The sequence below is a fragment of the Anomaloglossus baeobatrachus genome, chromosome 7 (assembly GCF_048569485.1).
Source record: "Anomaloglossus baeobatrachus isolate aAnoBae1 chromosome 7, aAnoBae1.hap1, whole genome shotgun sequence".
Classification (NCBI taxonomy): domain Eukaryota; kingdom Metazoa; phylum Chordata; class Amphibia; order Anura; family Aromobatidae; genus Anomaloglossus; species Anomaloglossus baeobatrachus.
This window is the reverse complement of record NC_134359.1, coordinates 121564113-121586041: the sequence shown is the minus strand read 5'-3', so window position 1 is coordinate 121586041 and position 21929 is coordinate 121564113. Positions and strand designations below refer to the sequence as shown.

Below are 21929 nucleotides of genomic sequence, written 5' to 3'. Positions count from 1 at the left end.
GCCATGTGTCTGTTGTTGTCATCTTTTGCACATGAAAGAAAAAAAAAATGGATCTAGGTTTTTGAAATGTTGCTTGGTCAACCCATGAATAACCAGAACACACAGATGAGCTCTGATCACAGGCGCCAGAGGGGGAAATGTATAGAAATAAACAATATGAAGAAGTGAATTGTCTCATATAATGATACAGGTCCCATACAATATAATGTGTTCAGATCACTGACAGCAAAAGCCCATGCCTGAATAAGCCCCAGCAGGATGACTGTAATAATATCATGCACACTCACTTTCTTTTTATTTTTTCAGGATGAAAAATATTATCTCCGCTCCCTGGGTGAAGACCCTCGCAAGGTAAAAAGTAAGCATTATATGAACAGAATATGAGGACGAACACAATCCTCCACCTTGGTTTTGTAGCCTGTGGAAGTACCTGCTCTGCCAATACAGCGGGAAATTAGAGGACTTAGTTATTTCTTGTTATCTCAGTTACTCAATCACACAAATTATGCTGGCGTCACACGGTACAATCTAGCGTGCGATTGCACGAGCCGTCGTACCCGCCCCCGTCGTTTGTGCGTCACAGGCAATTAGTTGCCCGTGGCGCACAAAGTCGTTAAACCCGCATCACATGTACTTACCTCCCGGACGACCTCGATGTGGGCGGCGAACGTCCACTTCCTGAACGGGGTGGGACGTTCGGCATCCCAGCGACTTCACACAGCAGCTGGCCAATAGAAGCGGAGGGGCGGAGATGAGCGGGACGTAAACATTCCACCCACCTCCTTCCTTCAGCATTGCCGGCGGGACGCAGGTAAGCTGTGTTCATCGTTCCCGTGGTGTCATACGGAGCGATATGTGCTGCCCCGGGTATGATGAACAACTAGCGCAAAGTAGAATAAACAATTTTTTTAAAATTAGCGATGTGTAAACGATTTGCGATTTGTAACCGATTTGCGATCATTTACAGACGCTCTTAGGTGTCACACAGGACGACGTCGCAAACGATGCCGGATGTGCGTCATGAAAACCATGACCCCCAACGACATATCGCACGATAGATCGTCTCGTGTGACGCCCGCATTGGAATAATGGTTGATAACAATTTTCAGACTTTTATATTGTCCTTGTGTTGTATCACTGCCCAGTAGTGTTACTCTATTTTTGGGGGGATTTGTGCTCCACCTTTCTTTGGCTAATTACCACTTTTTATGAATGACTACTTGTGGAATTTAGTTTATCCTGGTGTACATTTAAAAATGTGTTTAAAACATACATATTTTTCTAATGATATCAATGAACCCAAGTCCTGAATTGAATTCTGCCCGCCCCGTGCTTGGCTTGTACGGTTTTATACAGACTTGATCATCACTGTCCCCATTGGGGCTCACAGTCTAAATTCCCTATTAGTATGTCTTTGGAGTGTGGTAGGAAACTGCAAAACCTGGAGGAAACCCTCACAAACAGAGGGAGAACATACACACTCCTCACAGATGTCCTTGTTGGGATATGAACCCAGGACCCCCTGCTGCAAAGGAGCCCCACCGTGCCTTGTGACCAGTTGGGCACAGAAGCAGTGCAGTGATGAAAGGCGAATGTGATTGACATTTCCACCTCTTCATTTGCGGACTTCTCACTATGAACTGATGCATAGTCAGGAGAGTTGCTTGTGATCCTACAATCAGCCTTCTGTCCTAGAAAAGTCTGCCTTTCCAGATACCAAATTGTAGACTTAGATCAATATCTAATATTTATGACTTATCTCACTTTCTTTGTCGCTCCATTGGGAGACCCAGACAATTGGGTGTATAGCTATGCCTCCGGAGGCCACACAAAGTATTACACTAAAAGTGTAAAGCCCCTCCCCTTCTGCCTATACACCCCCCGTGCTCACGGGCTCCTCAGTTTTTATGCTTTGTGCGAAGGAGGCAGACATCCACGCATAGCTCCACAGCTTGGTCGGCAGCAGCTGCTGACCAGGTCGGATGGAAGAAAAGAGGGCCCATAACAGGGCCCCCAGCATGCTCCCTTCTCACCCCACTTTGTCGGCGGTGTTGTTAAGGTTGAGGTACCCATTGCGGGTACACAGGCAGGAGCCACATGCTGTTTTCCTTCCCCATCCCTTAGGGCTCTGGGTGAAGTGGGATCCAGGATCGGTCTCCAGGCACATGAGACCGTGCTCCCTCCGCAGCCCCTGGGAATCTGCAGGATAGGAGCTGAGTATCGTCAGGGACAAGGCCCTGCTACTATGAGGTACTCTGTGTCCCCGTGGGGACCGCGCATGGAGCGCTTGTGCCAGACACTTTCCAGCACGGCTGGGTGTGTTAGTGCGCCAGACATGCAGCGCCTGGGCCAGACACTTTCCAGCACTGCTGGGTGTGTTAGTGCGCCGGACATGGAGCGCTTGTGCCAGACACTTTCCAGCACGGCTGGATGTGTTAGTGCGCCGGACATGGAGCGCTTGTGCCAGACACTTTCCAGCACTGCTGGGTGTGTTAGTGCGCCGGACATGGAGCGCTTGTGCCAGACACTTTCCAGCACTGCTGGGTGTGTTTGTGCGCCGGGGGACTACCGCGCGGCCGCGCTTATTGCCGGCCGCGCTTATACTTTAGTCCCCGGCTTCTGCGGCCTAGTGTCGTTTATTCCCGCCCACAGGCCTGCCAGTCAGGGAAGGGGCGGGACGCTGCACGGATCGTCAGCGGAGGGCTGGAGCATACATTAGTATCCTCCTCCCCCCTCACTCAGTACAGTGGGGCACTGGATTCCCGCACTTTTCTTGGGCACGCCCACGATCTCCTCCTCCCCACAGAACGCCGGCAGCCATTCCTGTCAGCGATTCAGACGCTGGAGAGGAGAGACAACACAGGGAGACCCAGGCAGGGAATCCGGTGACCACACAACTGCTTTGAGCGGTCGGTAAGCAGCACCTATGGTGCTGGCCCCACTGAGTACCGAAGTGTATATATATATATATATATATAGGCTTATAGGCTATACATTGCACTGTACGGTCGCTCTGTTGATTTTTGGCTATATACCCTCCTGGTTGTTCTCAGAGGAGACAACATGTCATCTGCAAAAACCAAGGGTGCCAAAGCACAGGCGTACTTTGCAATTTGTACCTCATGTACAGCTGTACTACCGGAAGGTTCCACTGACCCTCATTGTGTGCAATGCTCGGCCCCTGTGGCACTTACTCAGCCGGAGCCTCTGCGACTGGTGGCCCAGGTGGATCCACCTGCTACCACTGTCCAGGTGACAGGGACGGAGTTTGCAGCCTTTGCTGACAAACTTTCTGAGACTATGGATAAATGGTCTGCTAAAATACTGGAAGCATTGCAGTCCAGACCGGTGATTCAGGCCCCGGGCTCTATCCAATCCTTGACCCCGGGTCCCCCTCAATTGGAACAGCAAAGTGCCCCTGGGGTGACCCATGGGTCCCGGGGTGAGGTCTCTGACACGGACCGCAGTCCCAGGCCGACCAAGCGGGGTCGCTGGGAAAATCCCTCCACCTCATCACACTGTTCAGGGTCCCTGCAGGGGGACTCTCTGGAGGATGAAGCGGAGGTATCAGATCAGGATTCTGATCCTGAAGCCGCTCTCAACCTAGATACGCCTGAAGGTGACGCAGTAGTGAATGACTTTATAGCGACCATCAATCAGGTGTTGGATATTTCTCCCCCAGCTCCTACAGTTGAGGAGTCTGCTTCTCAGGAGAAATTCCGTTTCAGGTTTCCAAAGCGTACATTAAATATGTTTCTGGATCACTCTGACTTCAGAGAGGCAATCCAGAAAAACCGAGACTGTCCAGACAAGCGTTTTTCCAAGCGTCTTAAGGACACACGTTATCCCTTCCCCCCCGAGGTTGTCAAGGGCTGGACTCAGTGTCCTAAGGTGGATCCTCCAATCTCCAGACTGGCGGCTAGATCCATAGTTGCAGTGGAAGATGGGGCTTCACTCAAAGATGCCACTGACAGACAGATGGAACTATGGTTGAAATCCATCTATGAAGCTATAGGCGCGTCTTTTGCCCCAGAATTCGCTGCCGTATGGGCACGCCAAGCTATCTCAGCTTGTCAGGCGCAGATTAATGCAGTAACACGTACATCTGCCCCGCAAGTGGTGTCCTTAACCAATCAGGCGTCGGCGTTTGCGTCCTACGCCATTAATGCTATCCTGGACTCTGCGAGCCGTACGGCGGTGGCATCCGCCAACTCGGTGGTACTCCGCAGGGCCATGTGGCTACGTGAATGGAAGGCAGACTCTGCTTCCAAAAAGTTCTTAACCGGTTTGCCATTGGCTGGCGACCGCTTGTTTGGTGAGCGATTGGATGAAATCATTAAACAATCCAAGGGAAAGGATTCATCCTTACCCCAGTCCAAACCAAACAGACCTCAACCACGGAAGGTACAATCGAGGTTTCGGTCCTTTCGGACCGCGGGCAGATCTCAATTTTCCTCGTCCAAAAGGCCTCAGAAAGATCAGAGGAACTCCGATGCATGGCGGTCTAAGTCACGTCCTAAGAAGACCGCCGGAGGAACCGCTCCCAAAGCGGTCTCCGCATGACTTTCGGCCTCCTCAAACCACATCCTCGGTCGGTGGCAGGCTCTCCCGCTTTTGCGACGCCTGGCTGCCACAAGTAAAAGACCGATGGGTGAGAGACATTCTATCTCACGGTTACAGGATAGAGTTCAACTCTCGTCCTCCGACTCGTTTCTTCAGAACATCTCCACCCCCCGACAGAGCCGAGGCTCTTATGCAGGCGGTGGGCACCCTGAAGGAGGAAGGAGTGGTGATCCCGGTTCCTCTTCAGCAACGGGGTCACGGTTTTTACTCCAACTTGTTCGTGGTGCCAAAAAAGGACGGATCCTTCCATCCCGTTCTGGACCTAAAGCTGCTCAACAAGCATGTGAAAACCAGGCGGTTCCGGATGGAATCGCTCCGCTCCGTCATCGCCTCAATGTCCCAAGGAGATTTCCTGGCATCAATAGACATCAAAGATGCTTATCTCCACGTTCCGATTGCACCAGAGCATCAGCGCTTCCTGCGCTTCGCCATAGGGGACGAACACCTTCAGTTCGTGGCACTACCTTTTGGCCTGGCAACAGCCCCACGGGTCTTCACCAAGGTCATGGCAACAGTGGTAGCAATCCTACACTCTCAGGGACACTCGGTGATCCCTTACTTAGACGATCTACTTGTCAAGGCACCCTCTCAAGGGGCATGCCAACACAGCCTGAACATTGCTCTGGAAACTCTCCAGAGTTTCGGGTGGATCATCAATTTTCCAAAGTCAAATCTGACACCGGCCCAATCACTGACATATCTTGGCATGGAGTTTCATACTCTCTCAGCGATAGTGAAGCTTCCGCTGACCAAACAGCGTTCACTACAAACAGGGGTGCAATCTCTCCTTCATGGTCAGTCACACCCCCTGAGGCGCCTCATGCACTTCCTAGGGAAGATGGTGGCAGCAATGGAGGCAGTTCCTTTTGCGCAGTTTCATCTGCGCCCACTTCAATGGGACATTCTCCGCAAATGGGACAGGAAGTCGACGTCCCTCGACAGGAACGTCTCCCTTTCTCGGGCAGCCAAAGCTTCCGTTCAGTGGTGGCTTCTTCCCACTTCTCTGTCGGAGGGGAAATCCTTCCTGCCCCCATCCTGGGCTGTGGTCACGACGGACGCGAGCCTGTCAGGGTGGGGAGCGGTCTTTCTCCACCACAGGGCTCAGGGGACTTGGACTCAGACAGAGTCCTCCCTTCAGATCAATGTTCTGGAGATAAGGGCAGTGTATCTTGCCCTAAAAGCGTTCCAGCCGTGGCTGGAAGGCAAACAGATCCGAATTCAGTCGGACAACTCCACAGCGGTGGCATACATCAAGCACCAAGGCGGGACACGCAGTCGGCAAGCCTTCCAGGAAGTTCGGCGGATTCTGCTGTGGGTGGAAGCCACAGCCTCGACCATATCCGCAGTTCACATCCCGGGCGTAGACAACTGGGAAGCAGACTTTCTCAGTCGCCAGGGCATGGATGCAGGGGAATGGTCCCTTCACCCGGACGTGTTTCAGGAGATCTGTTGCCGCTGGGGCATGCCGGATGTCGACCTAATGGCGTCCCGGCACAACAACAAGGTCCCGACGTTCATGGCACGGTCTCAAGATCACAGAGCTCTGGCGGCAGACGCCTTAGTTCAGGATTGGTCGCAGTTTCAACTCCCTTATGTGTTTCCTCCTCTGGCACTGTCACTGTTGCCCAGAGTGTTACGCAAGATCAGGGCCGACTGCCGCCGCGCCATCCTCGTCGCTCCAGACTGGCCGAGGAGGTCGTGGTACCCGGATCTGTGGCATCTCACGGTCGGTCAACCGTGGGTACTACCAGACCGACCAGACTTGCTGTCTCAAGGGCCGTTTTTCCATCTGAATTCTGCGGCCCTGAACCTGACTGTGTGGCCATTGAGTCCTGGATCCTAGCGTCTTCAGGATTTTCTCAAGAGGTCATTGCCACCATGAGACAGGCTAGGAAACCAACGTCCGCCAAGATCTACCACAGGACGTGGAAAATATTCCTGTCGTGGTGCTCTGCTCAGGGTGTTTCTCCCTGGCCGTTTACCTTGCCCACTTTTCTGTCCTTCCTTCAATCCGGATTAGAAAAGGGTTTGTCACTAGGCTCCCTTAAGGGACAAGTCTCTGCGCTCTCTGTCTTTTTTCAGAAGCGCCTAGCCAGACTTCCACAGGTTCGCACGTTCCTGCAGGGGGTTTGTCACATCGTACCTCCTTACAAGCGTCCGTTAGAACCCTGGGATCTGAACAGGGTGCTGATGGTTCTTCAGAAACCACCGTTCGAGCCAATGAGGGATATCTCTCTCTCACGCCTTTCGCAGAAAGTGGTTTTCCTAGTAGCAGTCACTTCGCTTCGGAGAGTGTCTGAGCTAGCAGCGCTGTCATGCAAAGCCCCCTTCCTGGTGTTTCACCAGGACAAGGTGGTGCTGCGTCCGGTTCCGGAATTTCTCCCTAAGGTGGTATCCCCCTTTCATCTCAATCAGGATATCTCCTTACCCTCTTTTTGTCCTCATCCAGTTCACCAATGTGAAAAGGATTTGCACTTGTTAGATCTGGTGAGAGCACTCAGATTCTACATTTCTCGTACGGCGCCCCTGCGCCGCTCGGATGCACTCTTTGTCCTTGTCGCTGGCCAGCGTAAAGGGACACAAGCTTCCAAGTCAACCCTGGCTCGGTGGATCAAGGAACCAATTCTCGAGGCTTATCGTTCCTCCGGGCTTCCGGTTCCCTCTGGGCTGAAGGCCCATTCTACCAGGGCCGTGGGAGCGTCCTGGGCTTTGCGGCATCAGGCTACGGCTCAGCAGGTGTGTCAGGCGGCTACCTGGTCGAGCCTGCACACTTTCACGAAACACTATCAGGTGCATACCTATGCTTCGGCAGATGCCAGCCTAGGTAGGCTAGTCCTTCAGGCGGCGGTTGCCCACCTGTAGGACGGAGCCGGTTACGGCTCTATTATGAGGTATTATATACCCACCCAGGGACTGCTTTTGGACGTCCCAATTGTCTGGGTCTCCCAATGGAGCGACAAAGAAGAAGGGAATTTTGTTTACTTACCGTAAATTCCTTTTCTTCTAGCTCCAATTGGGAGACCCAGCACCCGCCCCTGTTTTTTGTGTACACATGTTGTTCATGTTGAATGGTTTCAGTTCTCCGATATTTCTTCGGATTGAAGTTACTTTAAACCAATTATAATTTTTTCCTCCTTCTTGCTTTTGCACCAAAACTGAGGAGCCCGTGAGCACGGGGGGTGTATAGGCAGAAGGGGAGGGGCTTTACACTTTTAGTGTAATACTTTGTGTGGCCTCCGGAGGCATAGCTATACACCCAATTGTCTGGGTCTCCCAATTGGAGCTAGAAGAAAAGGAATTTACGGTAAGTAAACAAAATTCCCTTCTTTTTCTATTCCTGCAAAACCTTTTTCATGGGTTATACACATCCTAAACATTCATAGCATATGCACTGGATGTGTGGGATATCAGCGCCTTTTTTTATGAACCCCATAGAGTTGAGTGGAGATGGGCACATACAAGCACAACCACCTCTTCGTTCTTTTATTTTCACCATAGGTGACATTGGACTGCCTCTGTGTGTGGTATATTATAGAGTTATAAAAAAAAAAAAAAAAAGACGGTTGCATTCTGAAATGCTAAATCATGCAAACAGTGACTGTAAGAATATAAACATGCATTACTGCTTAAGTACAAAAATGGCCATTTCTATATCTGCCCAGTAGCCACGTCAAGGCATAGCTCATATATTGGGAATCTACACTGAACTGAATAGGAGCCTGCCAGTAAATAATAAAATCACCTGTGATAATGGGGGAGGGGTGCACTGGGCAGATATAGAAATGGCTGTATTTGTATGCTAAATATTCCAATTTTTTCTATATTTTCTTAAGCAGTAATGCATATCTATATTCTTACATTCACTAATTTAGCATTTCAGCTAGCAACTGTCTTTTTTTGTTATTATATGTCATGTTTAATTTTGTACCTGTTCAGACTGCATTTAGGGAGTGCAGTCAGTCTTTTTGTCTATTCTAGAGTTAAGACATAAAACCCTTTATATCCATTGTTATATTTCAGTGAATTTGGAGCTCTGTAATAGGAAATAGGTTTGGCTTTAGTTACATTTCAAAAGTGATAGTGGATTTAGATTTTGTAAAAGAAAAATCATGTGAGTGTTTCTGCTTTTCCTACAACCTCCTGGTCTGCTGCCATTTTTGTTTCCTATATATAGGATATTGCAGACATCCACAAACAGTTTCCAGAGTTGGCAGAAGACATTCAGATTCCGGACTTTTTTGAGAAAGACCAGTTTTTCTCCAGCGTGTTCCGTATCAGCTCACCAGGATTACAGCTCTGGACGCACTATGATGTATGATATTTAGCCATATGGGTTTAACACACAAGTGCTACAAAAACACAACTTTTCTAAACTATGGCTACTGTCTACATTTCCTTCTTATGTACCTATAGTGTGTCCACCCATATCCTGTCCACCGCCATTACCTTGAGAACGGCGGCAGCTATAGGCATAGAAGTGGTGTCTAGGTATAGTAAAGTAGCCATGCGCTACGCAATGAAACAATCTATAGCGCCACCTGGTGGAAAACAACGGAGTTAGCATTATTATCTCGAAAACGGAACGAAATAGAGAAAAAAAGTGAATTAGAAAGTTGTAGGGCATCATCAATTCAATACGAATCGACACCTTGCATACAGAAATGCTATGATTAGAACATGTAAAACTCAAGGCTGCGGACATGAAGCAATAACTCATGGAGACCTTCCTACAAGTCATTGGGTATGGTGGCTGCATGGAGTGGCCTCCACGCTCACCTGACCTGACTCCATTGGACTTCTTTCTGTGAGGTCACATCAAACAGCAGGTGTATGCGACCCCTCCACCAACATTGCCGGACCTACGATGACCTACGATGACGTATCACAGATGCTTGTGCAAACGTGTCACCTACCATATTGCACAACGGGCAGCAAGATACAGTATGCTGTCCAGAGTCCAGATGTGCATTGCAGCTGACGGTGGCCACTTTCAGCATCAAAGTTAAATGAGTGCCATATGCGTCACCAGCATTCAATGTTTTGTGGGGGTCATGGGTTTCATATCATAGCATTTCTGTATGCAAGGTGTCAATTCGTATTGAATTGATGATGCCCTACAACTTTGAAATTCACTTTTTTTCTCTTATCTTGTTCCGTTTTCGAAATAAAAATGCTATCTCTGTTGTTTTCCACCAGGTGGCGCTATAGATGGTTTAATTGCATAGTGCATGGCTACTTTACTATACCTAGACACCACTTCTATGCCTATAGCTGCCTCCGTTCTCAAGTTAAAGGCGGTGGACAGGATATGGGTGGACACACTGTATATGCTGAATTTTCCATTTTGGGTTCACATCAGAAGCTAAAACTGATTTTAATCTTAAATGCCTATCTATTTAATGTAATAGTGATGAGCGAGCACTACCATGCTCGGGTACTCGTAATGAGTAGTTGGATGCTTGGATGGGCATGACTCGTGTACCAAGTATAATGGAAGTCAATGGGGAATTTGTGCGTTTTTCCGGGAAATCTTCCTAAAAAAAAATAGTGCTTGAGTTCCCCATTGACTTCCATTATACTTGGGTACTCAAGTCGCGCCCATACGAGCATCTGACTGCTTGTTACAAGTACCGAGCACACAAGCATGGTAGTGCTCACTCACCACTGGTAATAATCTAATTTGATATAACTTAATTAAAAGTCCCTACCATTCCCTCACTATATACTATTGTTTGTTACTACTTCCTCTTTCCTACTGCTTTTTTTGATAATCCTAGTGTATGCTGGGAAAGTCAAACCAGTCATCAGGGGGCACAGGCTGTGCTCACTGTCGCAGCCTCTGCCCCCTCCCGTAAACGAAGCGTCATCAGTGACCTCTGTTTCAGGGGCTGTGCTAGTCCCTGCACTATGACCATGTATTAGTTGTCAATTCCAAAGGATGCTCAGCAAATTCTTGTTACTAATGTAATATGCACAGTGACAGTGCGCTCACTCACCGGCTGTGATTAGAAGTAATGAGACACTGTCAGGGCTCGTTGTATGAAGAATAGCTGGCGTGCAAGAAAAACAGAGACCAATGCTGCCTTGCAAGTGACATCACTACCAGGGGCGGCGCTGTTCTTTGCTTTTCCAGCATGCTGGGTAAGGCTGCTTTCACACTACGTTTTTTTAACATGCGTCATGAACGTTTTTTTGCTGCAAAAGCGGATCCTGCTTTTACAGCAAAAGAACGCATGCAAACGCATGTGTTATTTTGCAGGATCCTGTCACTTTAAGTTTATGGGCGGGCATTGGTGTCATGTGATCGGGAGTGAGAGGAACTGAACGTGAGACTGGGAGCCGGCTTCTGACAGCTGTGGAGGCTGGTAACCAAGGTAAATATCGGGTAACTTGCTTGGATACCCGATATTTACATTGGTTACGAGCGTCTGCAGCTGCTAGGAGCCGGTTCCCTGCACACGTAACCAAGATAAACATCAGGTAACTAAGACCGCGGTTACCCGATGTTTACCTTGGTTACGAGCGTCCTCCGCATGATCTCCTACATCACGCAGAGCCAGGGGGGGGAAGACTCCTGCAGGCAGTTGTCATACAGCCAGACTCATGATTAGAGGAGGCGGCTGATCCCCTAGGCACACAAAGAATCATTATTTATATACACTATTTTTTAGAAGTAACTGCAATATGGGAAAAAAATTCAATATATGATAAAAAAAGGAACACCGGATTTGCTTTTTTTTTCTTATTTATGCAGTAAATATGGATCTGCAGGATTTTTTTTGTAAATTTAGATTCCTCAGAGCAGAATCTGCAGTACTATAATATGATTTCCCTATTGAAGTCACTTGGAAAAATCAGCAAACAATCTGAAAGAATTGAGATGCTTTAAAGTCTGCAAAAAATTTCTATGGATGAAAAGTTTTATAAGGATTTCTTTTTCTAAAAATTTCATACAACTAGGTACTGTATTCTGCTGCAGATTCTGATCTGCAGGTAAAAATCAAAGCAAATCCCGTGATCTGACCTATTACACTGCTATTCAATAGGGTTACATGATCTGATGACACCTGCTCTAAATAGATTTACAGTAACAGCATAGTAAAGAAAACTCATCCTAGGCATTTAGTCAGTGGTCTGTTTTTGTTTACATCCTTACTACAAAAGCATATCCAGTGGCACTCCATAATATAAGGATACATTGGCATTGCATTACTGCTATAAGAATAATGGAGAAAGGAAAGAAATACATCGCTAATGTGGGAAATAAGTAAAAAGACATAGGCATTGCATTATTGCTTTGGAAATATTGACAAAAAGAGATTCTTAGCTTACGTAATGGCCAATGCATGTGAGCCCGATAACCAACGGCAAGGTGATCTCACATCGGGAACATCCTTGTTCCCGTATATCTGACTTGACAATCTTTTTCTAGGTCATGGATAACTTGCTGATTCAAGTGACAGGGACAAAAAGAGTGGTCTTATACAGTCCACGGGATGCTCCTTATTTATATTTATCAGGTAAAGAACACTGAGCATTACTGAATATTATTCATGGGTCTGAGCTTTGTGCTTTATACAATAAGTTACACAATGTTGTTCTTAAAGGGGTTGTCACTACTAGGACAGCCCCTTCTGATTCCACATTGCCCCAGGTAAAATAATACAACCTATACTTACCTCCTGTACCAGCGCCCTTCCAGTGGTGCTGCGTCTCGCAGTGCCGCGACTCACGTGACGTCATGCGAGCCCCTCGTCCAGTTAGTGCTGACTTCTTTCTCCCCGCCTTCAGACCAGATGAGTTAATCAACAAAAAGTGAGCACTTCCTGTTGTTTGGTCGTTTAGTCCAACTTCAGAGAGAAGGAAGCTGGCACTAATTGGACGCAGGGCTCTTGTAACAGCACAACGTGAAGCAGGCTGTGGCACTGCTGGAAGGGCGCCGGTATGGCAGGCGAGTATAGGTTTTATTATTTTACCTGGGGAAACATGTGGAATCAGAAGGGGTTTTCCTAGTAGTGGACAATCCCTTTAAATCTGTAATAATGGTTCATCTGAGCGTAAACTCTTGCAAATTAGATTGCTGATCCTTGGAACCTGGTGAACATCTTTTTATTGTGTAGAATTTCATAGCGTCAATTACACAAAATCCTTTCTATTGTACATATTTGCATTTACATTAATAGACTTTCCAAAACTGAACTTGTTTTCCTATTTTACCAGGGGACAAATCTGAAGTTTTAGATGTGGATAACCCAGATTTGGTCAGATATCCTCTTTTTTCACAAGCTAGAAGATATGAATGTACCTTACAAGCTGGAGATGTGCTGTTTATCCCAGGTTAATAATTGGATTTGTATAAAAATGTCAGACAGATAATTAACCTCAGAAAATGGCAGCAACGTATTGAATTATCCATAATTCTTGCAAACAAAAACTTGTGATACTGCTTTAAGGGGTTGTCTCAGCACTGTCCTTGATGGCATATTATCATAATCACTGGCCAATTAGTAGGGGTCAGACTGCTGAGAGCCTCCCAAAATTGCTTAAGGAAGACACTAAAGCGGGCTTTACACGCTACGATATTGTTAATGAATTATCGTCGGGGTCACGTTGTTTGTGACGCACATCCGGCGTCGTTAACGAGATTGCAGCGTGTAAAACTTAATAGCGATCTTAAACGATCGCAAAAGAGGGCAAAATCGTTTCTGCGGAGAGGTCGTCCTGAAACAAAAAATCGTTTACAGGATGTTAGCGATGTTATTCCTCGTTCCTGCGGCAGCACACATCGCTGTGTCTGACACCGCAGGAGCGACGAACATCTCCTTGCAATGCGGAAGGAATGAGATGGGCGGGATGTTACGCCCCGCTCATCCCCGCCTCTCCGCTTCTATTGGCCGCCTGCCGTGTGACGTCGCTGTGATGCCTCACAACCCGCAGCCTTAGGAAGGAGGCGGGTCGCCGGCCAGAGCGACGTCGCAGGGCAGGTAAGTGCGTGTGACGGGGGTAAGCGAGGTTGTGCGACACGGGCAGCGATATGCCCGTGTCGCACAACCGACGGGGGCGGGTACGATCGCTTGCGATCTTGCTAGCGAGATCGCAACGTGTAAAGCCCGCTTAAAGGAAAGACAAGTACAATAGGGTCTTAGCTGGTAGAAAAACTGTCACAATGACTTTGGGATAGCGGTGAACTGGGGGCCCTATGCTATCCCTATTCTCAGGGATATCCCTAATAGTAGGGATGCCTGAGTCTCCTTCCTGGTCCTCCACCCAGGGAGGGATGGATCAGGACTGTAATGAAAGTCTCAGATCTAGACAGACAATGGAAATGCAAAAGTCTGTCACACAGCGCGCACAAACATAAGTAAAGACAATGAAGGGAATTTTGTTACTTACCGTAAATTCCTTTTCTTCTAGCTCTTATTGGGAGACCCAGACGATTGGGGTATAGCTACTGCCCTCTGGAGGCCACACAAAGCACTACATTAAAAGTGCAAGGCCCCTCCCCCTCTGGCTATACCCCCCCGTGGTATCACGGGTTCTCCAGTTTTAGTGCCAAAGCAAGAAGGAGGAAGCCAATAACTGGTTTAAACAAATTAACTCCGAATAACATCGGAGAACTGAAAAACCGTTCAACATGAACAACATGTGTACCCGCAAACACAAAAAAACATCCCAAAGGACAACAGGGCGGGTGCTGGGTCTCCCAATAAGAGCTAGAAGAAAAGGAATTTACGGTAAGTAACAAAATTCCCTTCTTCTTCAGCGCTCTATTGGGAGACCCAGACGATTGGGACGTCCAAAAGCTGTCCCTGGGTGGGTAAATAAATACCTCATGATAGAGCTGCAAAACAGCCCTCCCCTATGGGGGTGTCACTGCCGCCTGCAGGACTCTTCTACCTAAGCTGGCATCCGCCGAAGCATAGGTATGCACCTGATAATGCTTGGTGAAAGTGTGCAGACTGGACCAGGTAGCTGCCTGGCACACCTGTTGAGCCGAAGCCTGGTGACGTAATGCCCAGGACGCACCCACGGCTCTGGTTGAGTGGGCTTTTAGCCCCGAAGGAACCGGAAGCCCCGCAGAACGGTAGGCTTCAAGAATTGGTTCTTTGATCCATCGAGCCAGGGTGGCTTTAGAAGCCTGCAACCCCTTGCGCGGACCAGCGACAAGGACAAAAAATGCATCGGAACGGCGTATGGGCGCCGTGCGGGAAATGTAGATTCTGAGTGCTCTCACCAGATCTAGCAAACGTAAGTCCTTTTCATACCGGTGAACCGGATGAGGGCAAAAAGAAGGCAAGGAAATATCCTGATTAAGATGAAAAGAGGATACGACCTTAGGAAGAAACTCCGGAATGGGGCGCAGCACAACCTTGTCCTGGTGGAACACCAGGAAGGGAGCCTTGGATGACAGAGCTGCCAGCTCAGACACTCGCCGAAGCGATGTGATGGCAACAAGAAACGCCACTTTCTGCGACAGCCGAGAAAAGGAAACTTCCTTCAGAGGCTCGAAGGGCGGCTTCTGGAGAGCAACTAGTACCCTGTTCAGATCCCATGGATCTAACGGTCGCTTGTACGGGGGCACAATATGACAGACCCCCTGCAGGAACGTGCGCACCTTAGGAAGACGTGCTAGACGCTTCTGAAAAAACACGGATAGTGCCGAAACTTGCCCTTTAAGGGAGCTGAGCGACAAGCCCTTTTCTAACCCCGATTGCAGGAAAGAAAGAAACTTGGGTAATGCAAATGGCCAGGGAGACACTCCCTGGGCCGAGCACCAGGATAAGAAAGTCTTCCACGTTCTGTGGTAGATCTTAGCAGAATTCGACTTTCTAGCTTGTCTCATTGTGGCAATCACTCCTTGAGATAATCCTGCAGATGCTAGGATCCAGGACTCAATGGCCACACAGTCAGGTTCAGGGCCGCAGAATTCTGATGGAAAAACGGCCCTTGGGACAGTAAGTCTGGTCGGTCTGGCAGTGACCACGGTCGACCGATCGTGAGATGCCACAGATCCGGATACCACGACCTCCTCGGCCAGTTTGGAGCGACGAGTATGATGCGGCTGCACTCGGATCTGATCTTGCGTAGCACTCTGGGCAAGAGCGCCAGAGGCGGAAACACGTAAGGGAGCTGAAACTGCGACCAATCTTGAACTAAGGCGTCTGCCGCCAGAGCTCTTTGATCGCGCGACCTCGCCATGAATGCCGGGACCTTGTTGTTGTGCCGGGATGCCATTAGGTCGACGTCCGGCACTCCCCAGCGGCGACAGATTTCCTGAAACACGTCCGGGTGAAGGGACCATTCCCCTGCGTCCATGCCCTGGCGACTGAGGAAGTCTGCTTCCCAGTTTTCTACGCCTGGGATGTGAACCGCGGATATGGTGGATGCTCTGTCCTCCACCCACATTAGAATGCGCCGGACTTCTTGGAAGGCTTGCCGACTGCGCGTCCCTCCTTGGTGGTTGATGTATGCCACCGCTGTGGAGTTGTCCGATTGGATTCGGATCTGCTTTCCTTCCAGCCACTGCTGGAAGGCCAGTAGGGCAAGATACACTGCTCTGATTTCCAGAACATTGATCTGAAGGGTGGACTCCTGCGGAGTCCACGTCCCCTGAGCCCTGTGGTGGAGAAACACTGCTCCCCACCCCGACAGACTCGCATCTGTCGTAACAACTGCCCAGGATGGGGGCAGGAAGGATCTTCCCTGAGATAATGAGGTGGGAAGGAGCCACCATTGTAGAGAGTCCTTGGCCGTCTGGGAAAGCGAGACTTTCCTGTCCAGGGACGTTGACTTCCCGTCCCATTGGCGGAGAATGTCCCATTGCAGTGGGCGCAGATGAAACTGCGCAAAGGGAACTGCTTCCATGGCTGCCACCATCTTCCCTAGGAAATGCATGAGGCGCCGCAAGGGATGCAACTGGCCCTGCAGAAGAGATTGCACCCCTGTCTGTAGTGACCGCTGCTTGTCCAGCGGAAGCTTCACTATCGCTGCTAGAGTATGAAACTCCATGCCAAGATACGTTAGTGACTGAGTCGGTGATAGGATCGACTTTGGAAAGTTGATGATCCATCCGAAAGACTGTAGAGTCTCCAGCGTAGCATTCAGGCTGTGCTGACATGCCTCCTGAGAGGGAGCTTTGACCAATAAGTCGTCTAGGTAAGGGATCACCGAGTGTCCCTGAGAGTGCAAGACTGCTACCACCGCCGCCATGACCTTGGTGAAGACCCGTGGGGCTGTCGCCAGACCAAATGGAAGAGCTACGAACTGAAAATGGTCGTCTCCTATCACAAAACGTAGAAAACGTTGATGTTCTGTAGCAATTGGCACGTGGAGATAAGCATCTTTGATGTCTATTGAGGCAAGGAAGTCTCCTCTGGACATTGAGGCAATGACAGAGCGGAGGGTTTCCATCCGGAACCTCCTGGCGTGCACATGTTTGTTGAGCCGTTTTAGGTCCAGAACAGGACGGAACGAGCCGTCCTTTTTTGGAACCACAAAGAGATTGGAGTAAAACCCTTGCCCTTGTTCCTGAGGAGGGACTGGGATAACCACTCCTTCCGCTTTTAGGGAATCCACCGCCTGCAGCAGAGCATCTGCTCGGTCTGGATGTGGGGAGGTTCTGAAGAACCGAGCTGGAGGACGAGAATTGAACTCGATTCTGTACCCGCGAGACAAAATGTCCGTCACCCACCGGTCTTTGACCTGTGACATCCAAATGCCGGAAAAGCGGGAGAGCCTGCCCCCGACCGGCGATGCGGAGGGGGGGGGCTGGAAGTCATGAGGTAGCCGCTTTGGAAGCGGTACCTCCATTTGCTTTCTTGGGGCGTGTGTGAGTCCGCCACGAATCTGAGTTTCTTTGCGTCCTCTGAGTCCCCTTGGACGAGGTAAATGGTGTCTTGCCCGAACCTCGAAAGGACTGAAACCTCTGCTGCCACTTTTTCTGCTGAGGTTTGGATGTTCTGGGTTGTGGTAAAGAGGAGTCTTTACCCTTGGACTGCTTAATGATGTCAGCCAATGGCTCGCCAAACAGTCTATCTCTAGACAAAGGCAAACTGGTTAAACATTTTTTGGAACCAGCATCTGCTTTCCAGTCCTTTAACCACAAGGCTCTGCGCAAAACTACCGAATTGGCGGACGCCATTGAGGTGCGACTGGTAGATTCTAGGACCGCATTGATAGCGTAAGACGCAAACGCCGACATCTGCGTGGTAAGGTGCGCCACTTGCGGCACTGCTGGATGCATGATAGCATCCACTTTTGCTAAGCCAGCTGAAATAGCCTGGAGTGCCCATACGGCTGCGAATGCCGGAGCAAACGACGCGCCTATAGCTTCATAGACAGATTTTAACCAAAGGTCCATCTGTCTGTCATTGGCATCTTTAAGTGAAGCGCCATCCTCCACTGCAACTATGGATCTAGCTGCAAGTTTGGAAATCGGGGGGTCTACCTTTGGACACTGTGTCCAGCGCTTGACCACCTCAGGGGGGAAAGGGAAACGCGTATCTTTAGATCGTTTAGAGAAACGCCTTTCTGGGTGAGCGTCGTGCTTCTGGATTGATTCTCTGAAGTCAGAGTGATCTAACAAAGCACTCAATTTACGCTTGGGATAAAGGAAACGAAACTTTTCCTGCTCCGCAGCCGCCTCTTCTGCTGAAGGGGCTGGGGGAGAAATATCCAACAGCCTATTGATGGCTGAGATAAGGTCGTTTACCATGGCATCCCCATCAGGGGTATCCAGGTTGAGAGGGGTTCCAGGAGTGGATTCCTGATCACTCTCATCAGACACATCACAGGGAGACTGATTGCGCTGAGACCCTGAGCAGTGTGAAGACGTCGAGGGTCTTTCCCAGCGAGCTCGCTTAGGGTGGCTGGGGCCATCATCTGAGTCATAATCCTCGGCCTGTGAAGCCGGGGACCCCCCTGTGGGCTGGATACATTCCAAGTAAGGGGGACCTGAGGACAGAGGCCTCGCCGTGCCCAGAGACTGAGCCCCATGCATAGATTGCAAGGTCTCAAGGATTTTTGCCATAGATACAGACATGTTATCTGCAAAAACTGCAAAGTCTGTCCCTGTCACCGGGGCAGAACTTACAAGCGTCTCAGCCTGGGTCGCTACCTCTCCTGACTCCGGCTGGCGAAGCAGCACCGGGTCGGAGCATTGCACACAATGGGGGTCATCGGAGCCTGCTGGTAGATTAGCCCCACATGCAGCACACGCAGTATACACAGCCCTTTTTGCCTTGGCCGCCTTGCGTTTTGAGGATGACATGTTGCTGCTTCCACAGAGCGATCTGGGATATGCAGCCAGAAGCGCACCTCACAGTGCAAGTAATACAATAACTATATATCTGTACCCAGTACACTGATACACAGTGAGGCACTAGAGGGACCAGCACAGAAAAATCGCTTACCGCCCGCTTAAAAAGCGGGTGTGTGGTCGCCAGATAGCCCCTAGTCCAGGTCTCCCAGAGCCTTGCGTCCTTCCTCCAGCCAGGCATGCATGTAATGGCTGCCGGCGTCTCGAGAGAGGAAGGGGGGCGGGCCCTGGGCGTTCCTGGCCAAGAGCGGGAAGCCTGCTTCCCTCTGTGCCAAGTGAGAGGGCTGGAGCATGTAAAACAGGCTCCAGCCCTCGTCGCTGCTAGCGAACAGCGTCTCTCCCCTACCCTGAATGACAGGGTGGGGGCGGGAACGAAACGGAGCTGCCGGCGTCCTAGGCCCAAAAAGCCGGGGACTAAATTTATAACCGCCGCCGCTGTAAAAGCGCGGACGGCGGATCCCCGGCGCACCACAAGTCACAGCAGCGCCGCCCGGTCCAGAGGGGGTCGGCGCTGCGTTCCCAAACACAAACAATCCCCCAGTAATCTGTAGGGACACCAACTCCACGTTGCGGTCCCCGGCGCACTACAACACCCAGCCAGCCCGGAGTGTGTCTGTGCCTGCCGGGGACACAGAGTACCTGTATGATGCAGGGCCTGTCCCTGATCGTACTCCTGCTCCGTCTCCATCAGGTTCTAATGGGTCTGTGGATGGAGCCCGGCATCAGAGCTGAGAGGCCGGCAGGATCCCACTTCCACAGAGCCCTACCAGGGGATGTGGAAGGAAAACAGCATGTCAGGCTCCAGCCCTGTACCAGCAATAGGTACCTCAACCTTACAACACCATCCAGGGGTGAGAAGGGAGCATGCTGGGGACACTATATGTGTCCTCTTTTCTTCCATCCGAAACAGTCAGCAGCTACTGCTGACTAAAATCTGTGGAGCTATGCATGGAATGTCTGACCTCCTTCGCACACAAAGCTAAAACTGGAGAACCCGTGATACCACGGGGGGGTATAGCCAGAGGGGGAGGGGCCTTGCACTTTTAATGTAGTGCTTTGTGTGGCCTCCAGAGGGCAGTAGCTATACCCCAATCGTCTGGGTCTCCCAATAGAGCGCTGAAGAAAAGAGATTTAGGAAGAAATACAAGAGAAGGAAAGAAGCTACAAAACAACAGGGGTGATCTTCCACAACCACAACAAGCAAATAGCACAATTTTCACCAGAGAATCTGGGACACCTCACCTCACAGACCAACATAGAAACTATAGCTTGCATGGATAGAAGATTTCATCCAGCTTAAATAGAAGGGGAGCAGATGTGATCTCCCCACCACATGTGATCAAAAGAATCTAACAAGCAGACTAGCAGAGATTAACTCCAGATAGCCTGACTATAAACCAGCAGGTCGATGCCTGAGTCTGCCAGTGTTGATCCTAGACACCAGAGAAACCATCGGGCGGAGTGTCAGAATCTACAATGTGAACAGAGCCCAACGCCGCTATGATAGTTGGCGAAGTTTGTGCAAAGCTCTGTGTGACAAAAACAGTGATACTAAATTGCAGGGTGCTCTTCTGTTAGGGGCTGTGTACCCACAACCACAGGAACTCGCTTAAAGATGTGACTGCTGTGCAGTTATATGTTAGCTTTATAAAATCACATTTTATTTCAGCTAAAAGACACTATGCTAGGTCTGCTGATGGTCTGGGAATGTGCTGTTAGATGTGGATTCCTAGATAAGATATACTTCCAGAAACCAGAAATTTATACCTAGTTTGAGCCATAATGAGCTTTGTAAAATAATGAGTGTTTATATTTTGCTTATGCATTGTTTATTCCTGATGTGCAGCATTTTTTAGGTTAGGCATGCTCTGACCCACCCTCTACAATGAGATGAGATCGGGAAGTGTTTGTAATGATACACAATTCAGCTCTGCTGTATCTCTACACAGTAGCTGTAGAGATCAGTGATGAGAGGAGGGCGTGTTCTTTTCTCACCTGTATGACGCTGCTTGCTGATGATTGGTAACCTCATTCAGGGGAAGAAGTACATACCCCAGAGACAAATGTCTGGTAACACCAAATTGAACTATGACATAAATTGTAACATTAACTTTACAAATTAGTATCTTTATAACACAGAAAATTAAAAAATAAATAAATATATCTTACTCAGCTCTGCAGCTACTATTCCAGTCTGTCAGAGGTCCGCTTTTAATACTGCAGCTTTTTGCAGCAAGTCAAATGGCTTTCATTTTGAAGAGGTTCTTCGTATAATATATTATAATTTATTTTTATCTTTTATTCTAACTTTTGCACTAAATATTTTTTTTAGTCAAATTACATAGGAGATCGGATGTTTACTGTGAGCACAGATTTTCATATTTTCGCCTTCATAGATGGATATTGTTGGACAGTGCTTGTTAAAATGAGCACTTTTGAAATGTTCTGCTCATTAAAATTTTCAGCTCTTCTCGAGTTAAACACTTTTGTTTACATCTCGATACGTTGGAAACCGTCCACTGCTGCTGTCTAGCATGTAAGTATTGCACTAAAGCAGCCTAGAAATAGGAAATAACAGCGTGTTCTTGGACAGCCTCAAAACAGTGCATACATGCTTAATAGAAAAGAGCTTGTAAGCACTGAACATGCTGTGCGGTCTATGAACGGTGGTCGATCTGCAAGGTAGCCAGCTGCAAAACAAATGGAAATATCTCCGGAATGACGAAACATTTTAATATGCAGTACATTGCTTGTATTTACAAACCCTATCCACAAAATCCATTTTTGAAAATTTAAATTAGATATTAGAATTTTTGCATTTAAGAAGCTCTTTATATGTTTATATTGTTTAGTTTTCAGTACAATAACATTCTCTCTGTTAGGCCTGTTTCACACGTCACAGACGTTTTTCACTGACGTGTTAAAACACATATGTCCCTCCGTGTGCCGTGATTCACGGCACACGTGGGTTGTCCATGTACAATCCATG

At 48.9% G+C, this 21929-nt stretch overlaps 1 protein-coding gene across 2 annotated transcripts in view; it reads left to right on the top strand.

Moving 5' to 3' along the window:
* Positions 1-21929, top strand: part of TYW5 (tRNA-yW synthesizing protein 5) — a 54120-nt gene that overhangs the window by 30745 nt on the left and 1446 nt on the right. For both annotated transcript variants that reach the window (XM_075317646.1, XM_075317648.1), the window contains 4 exons: positions 307-351; positions 8798-8935; positions 12056-12143; positions 12844-12960. In XM_075317646.1, coding sequence (XP_075173761.1) covers positions 307-351; positions 8798-8935; positions 12056-12143; positions 12844-12960 — 388 coding nt within the window. The remainder of the gene's footprint in view (positions 1-306; positions 352-8797; positions 8936-12055; positions 12144-12843; positions 12961-21929) is intronic.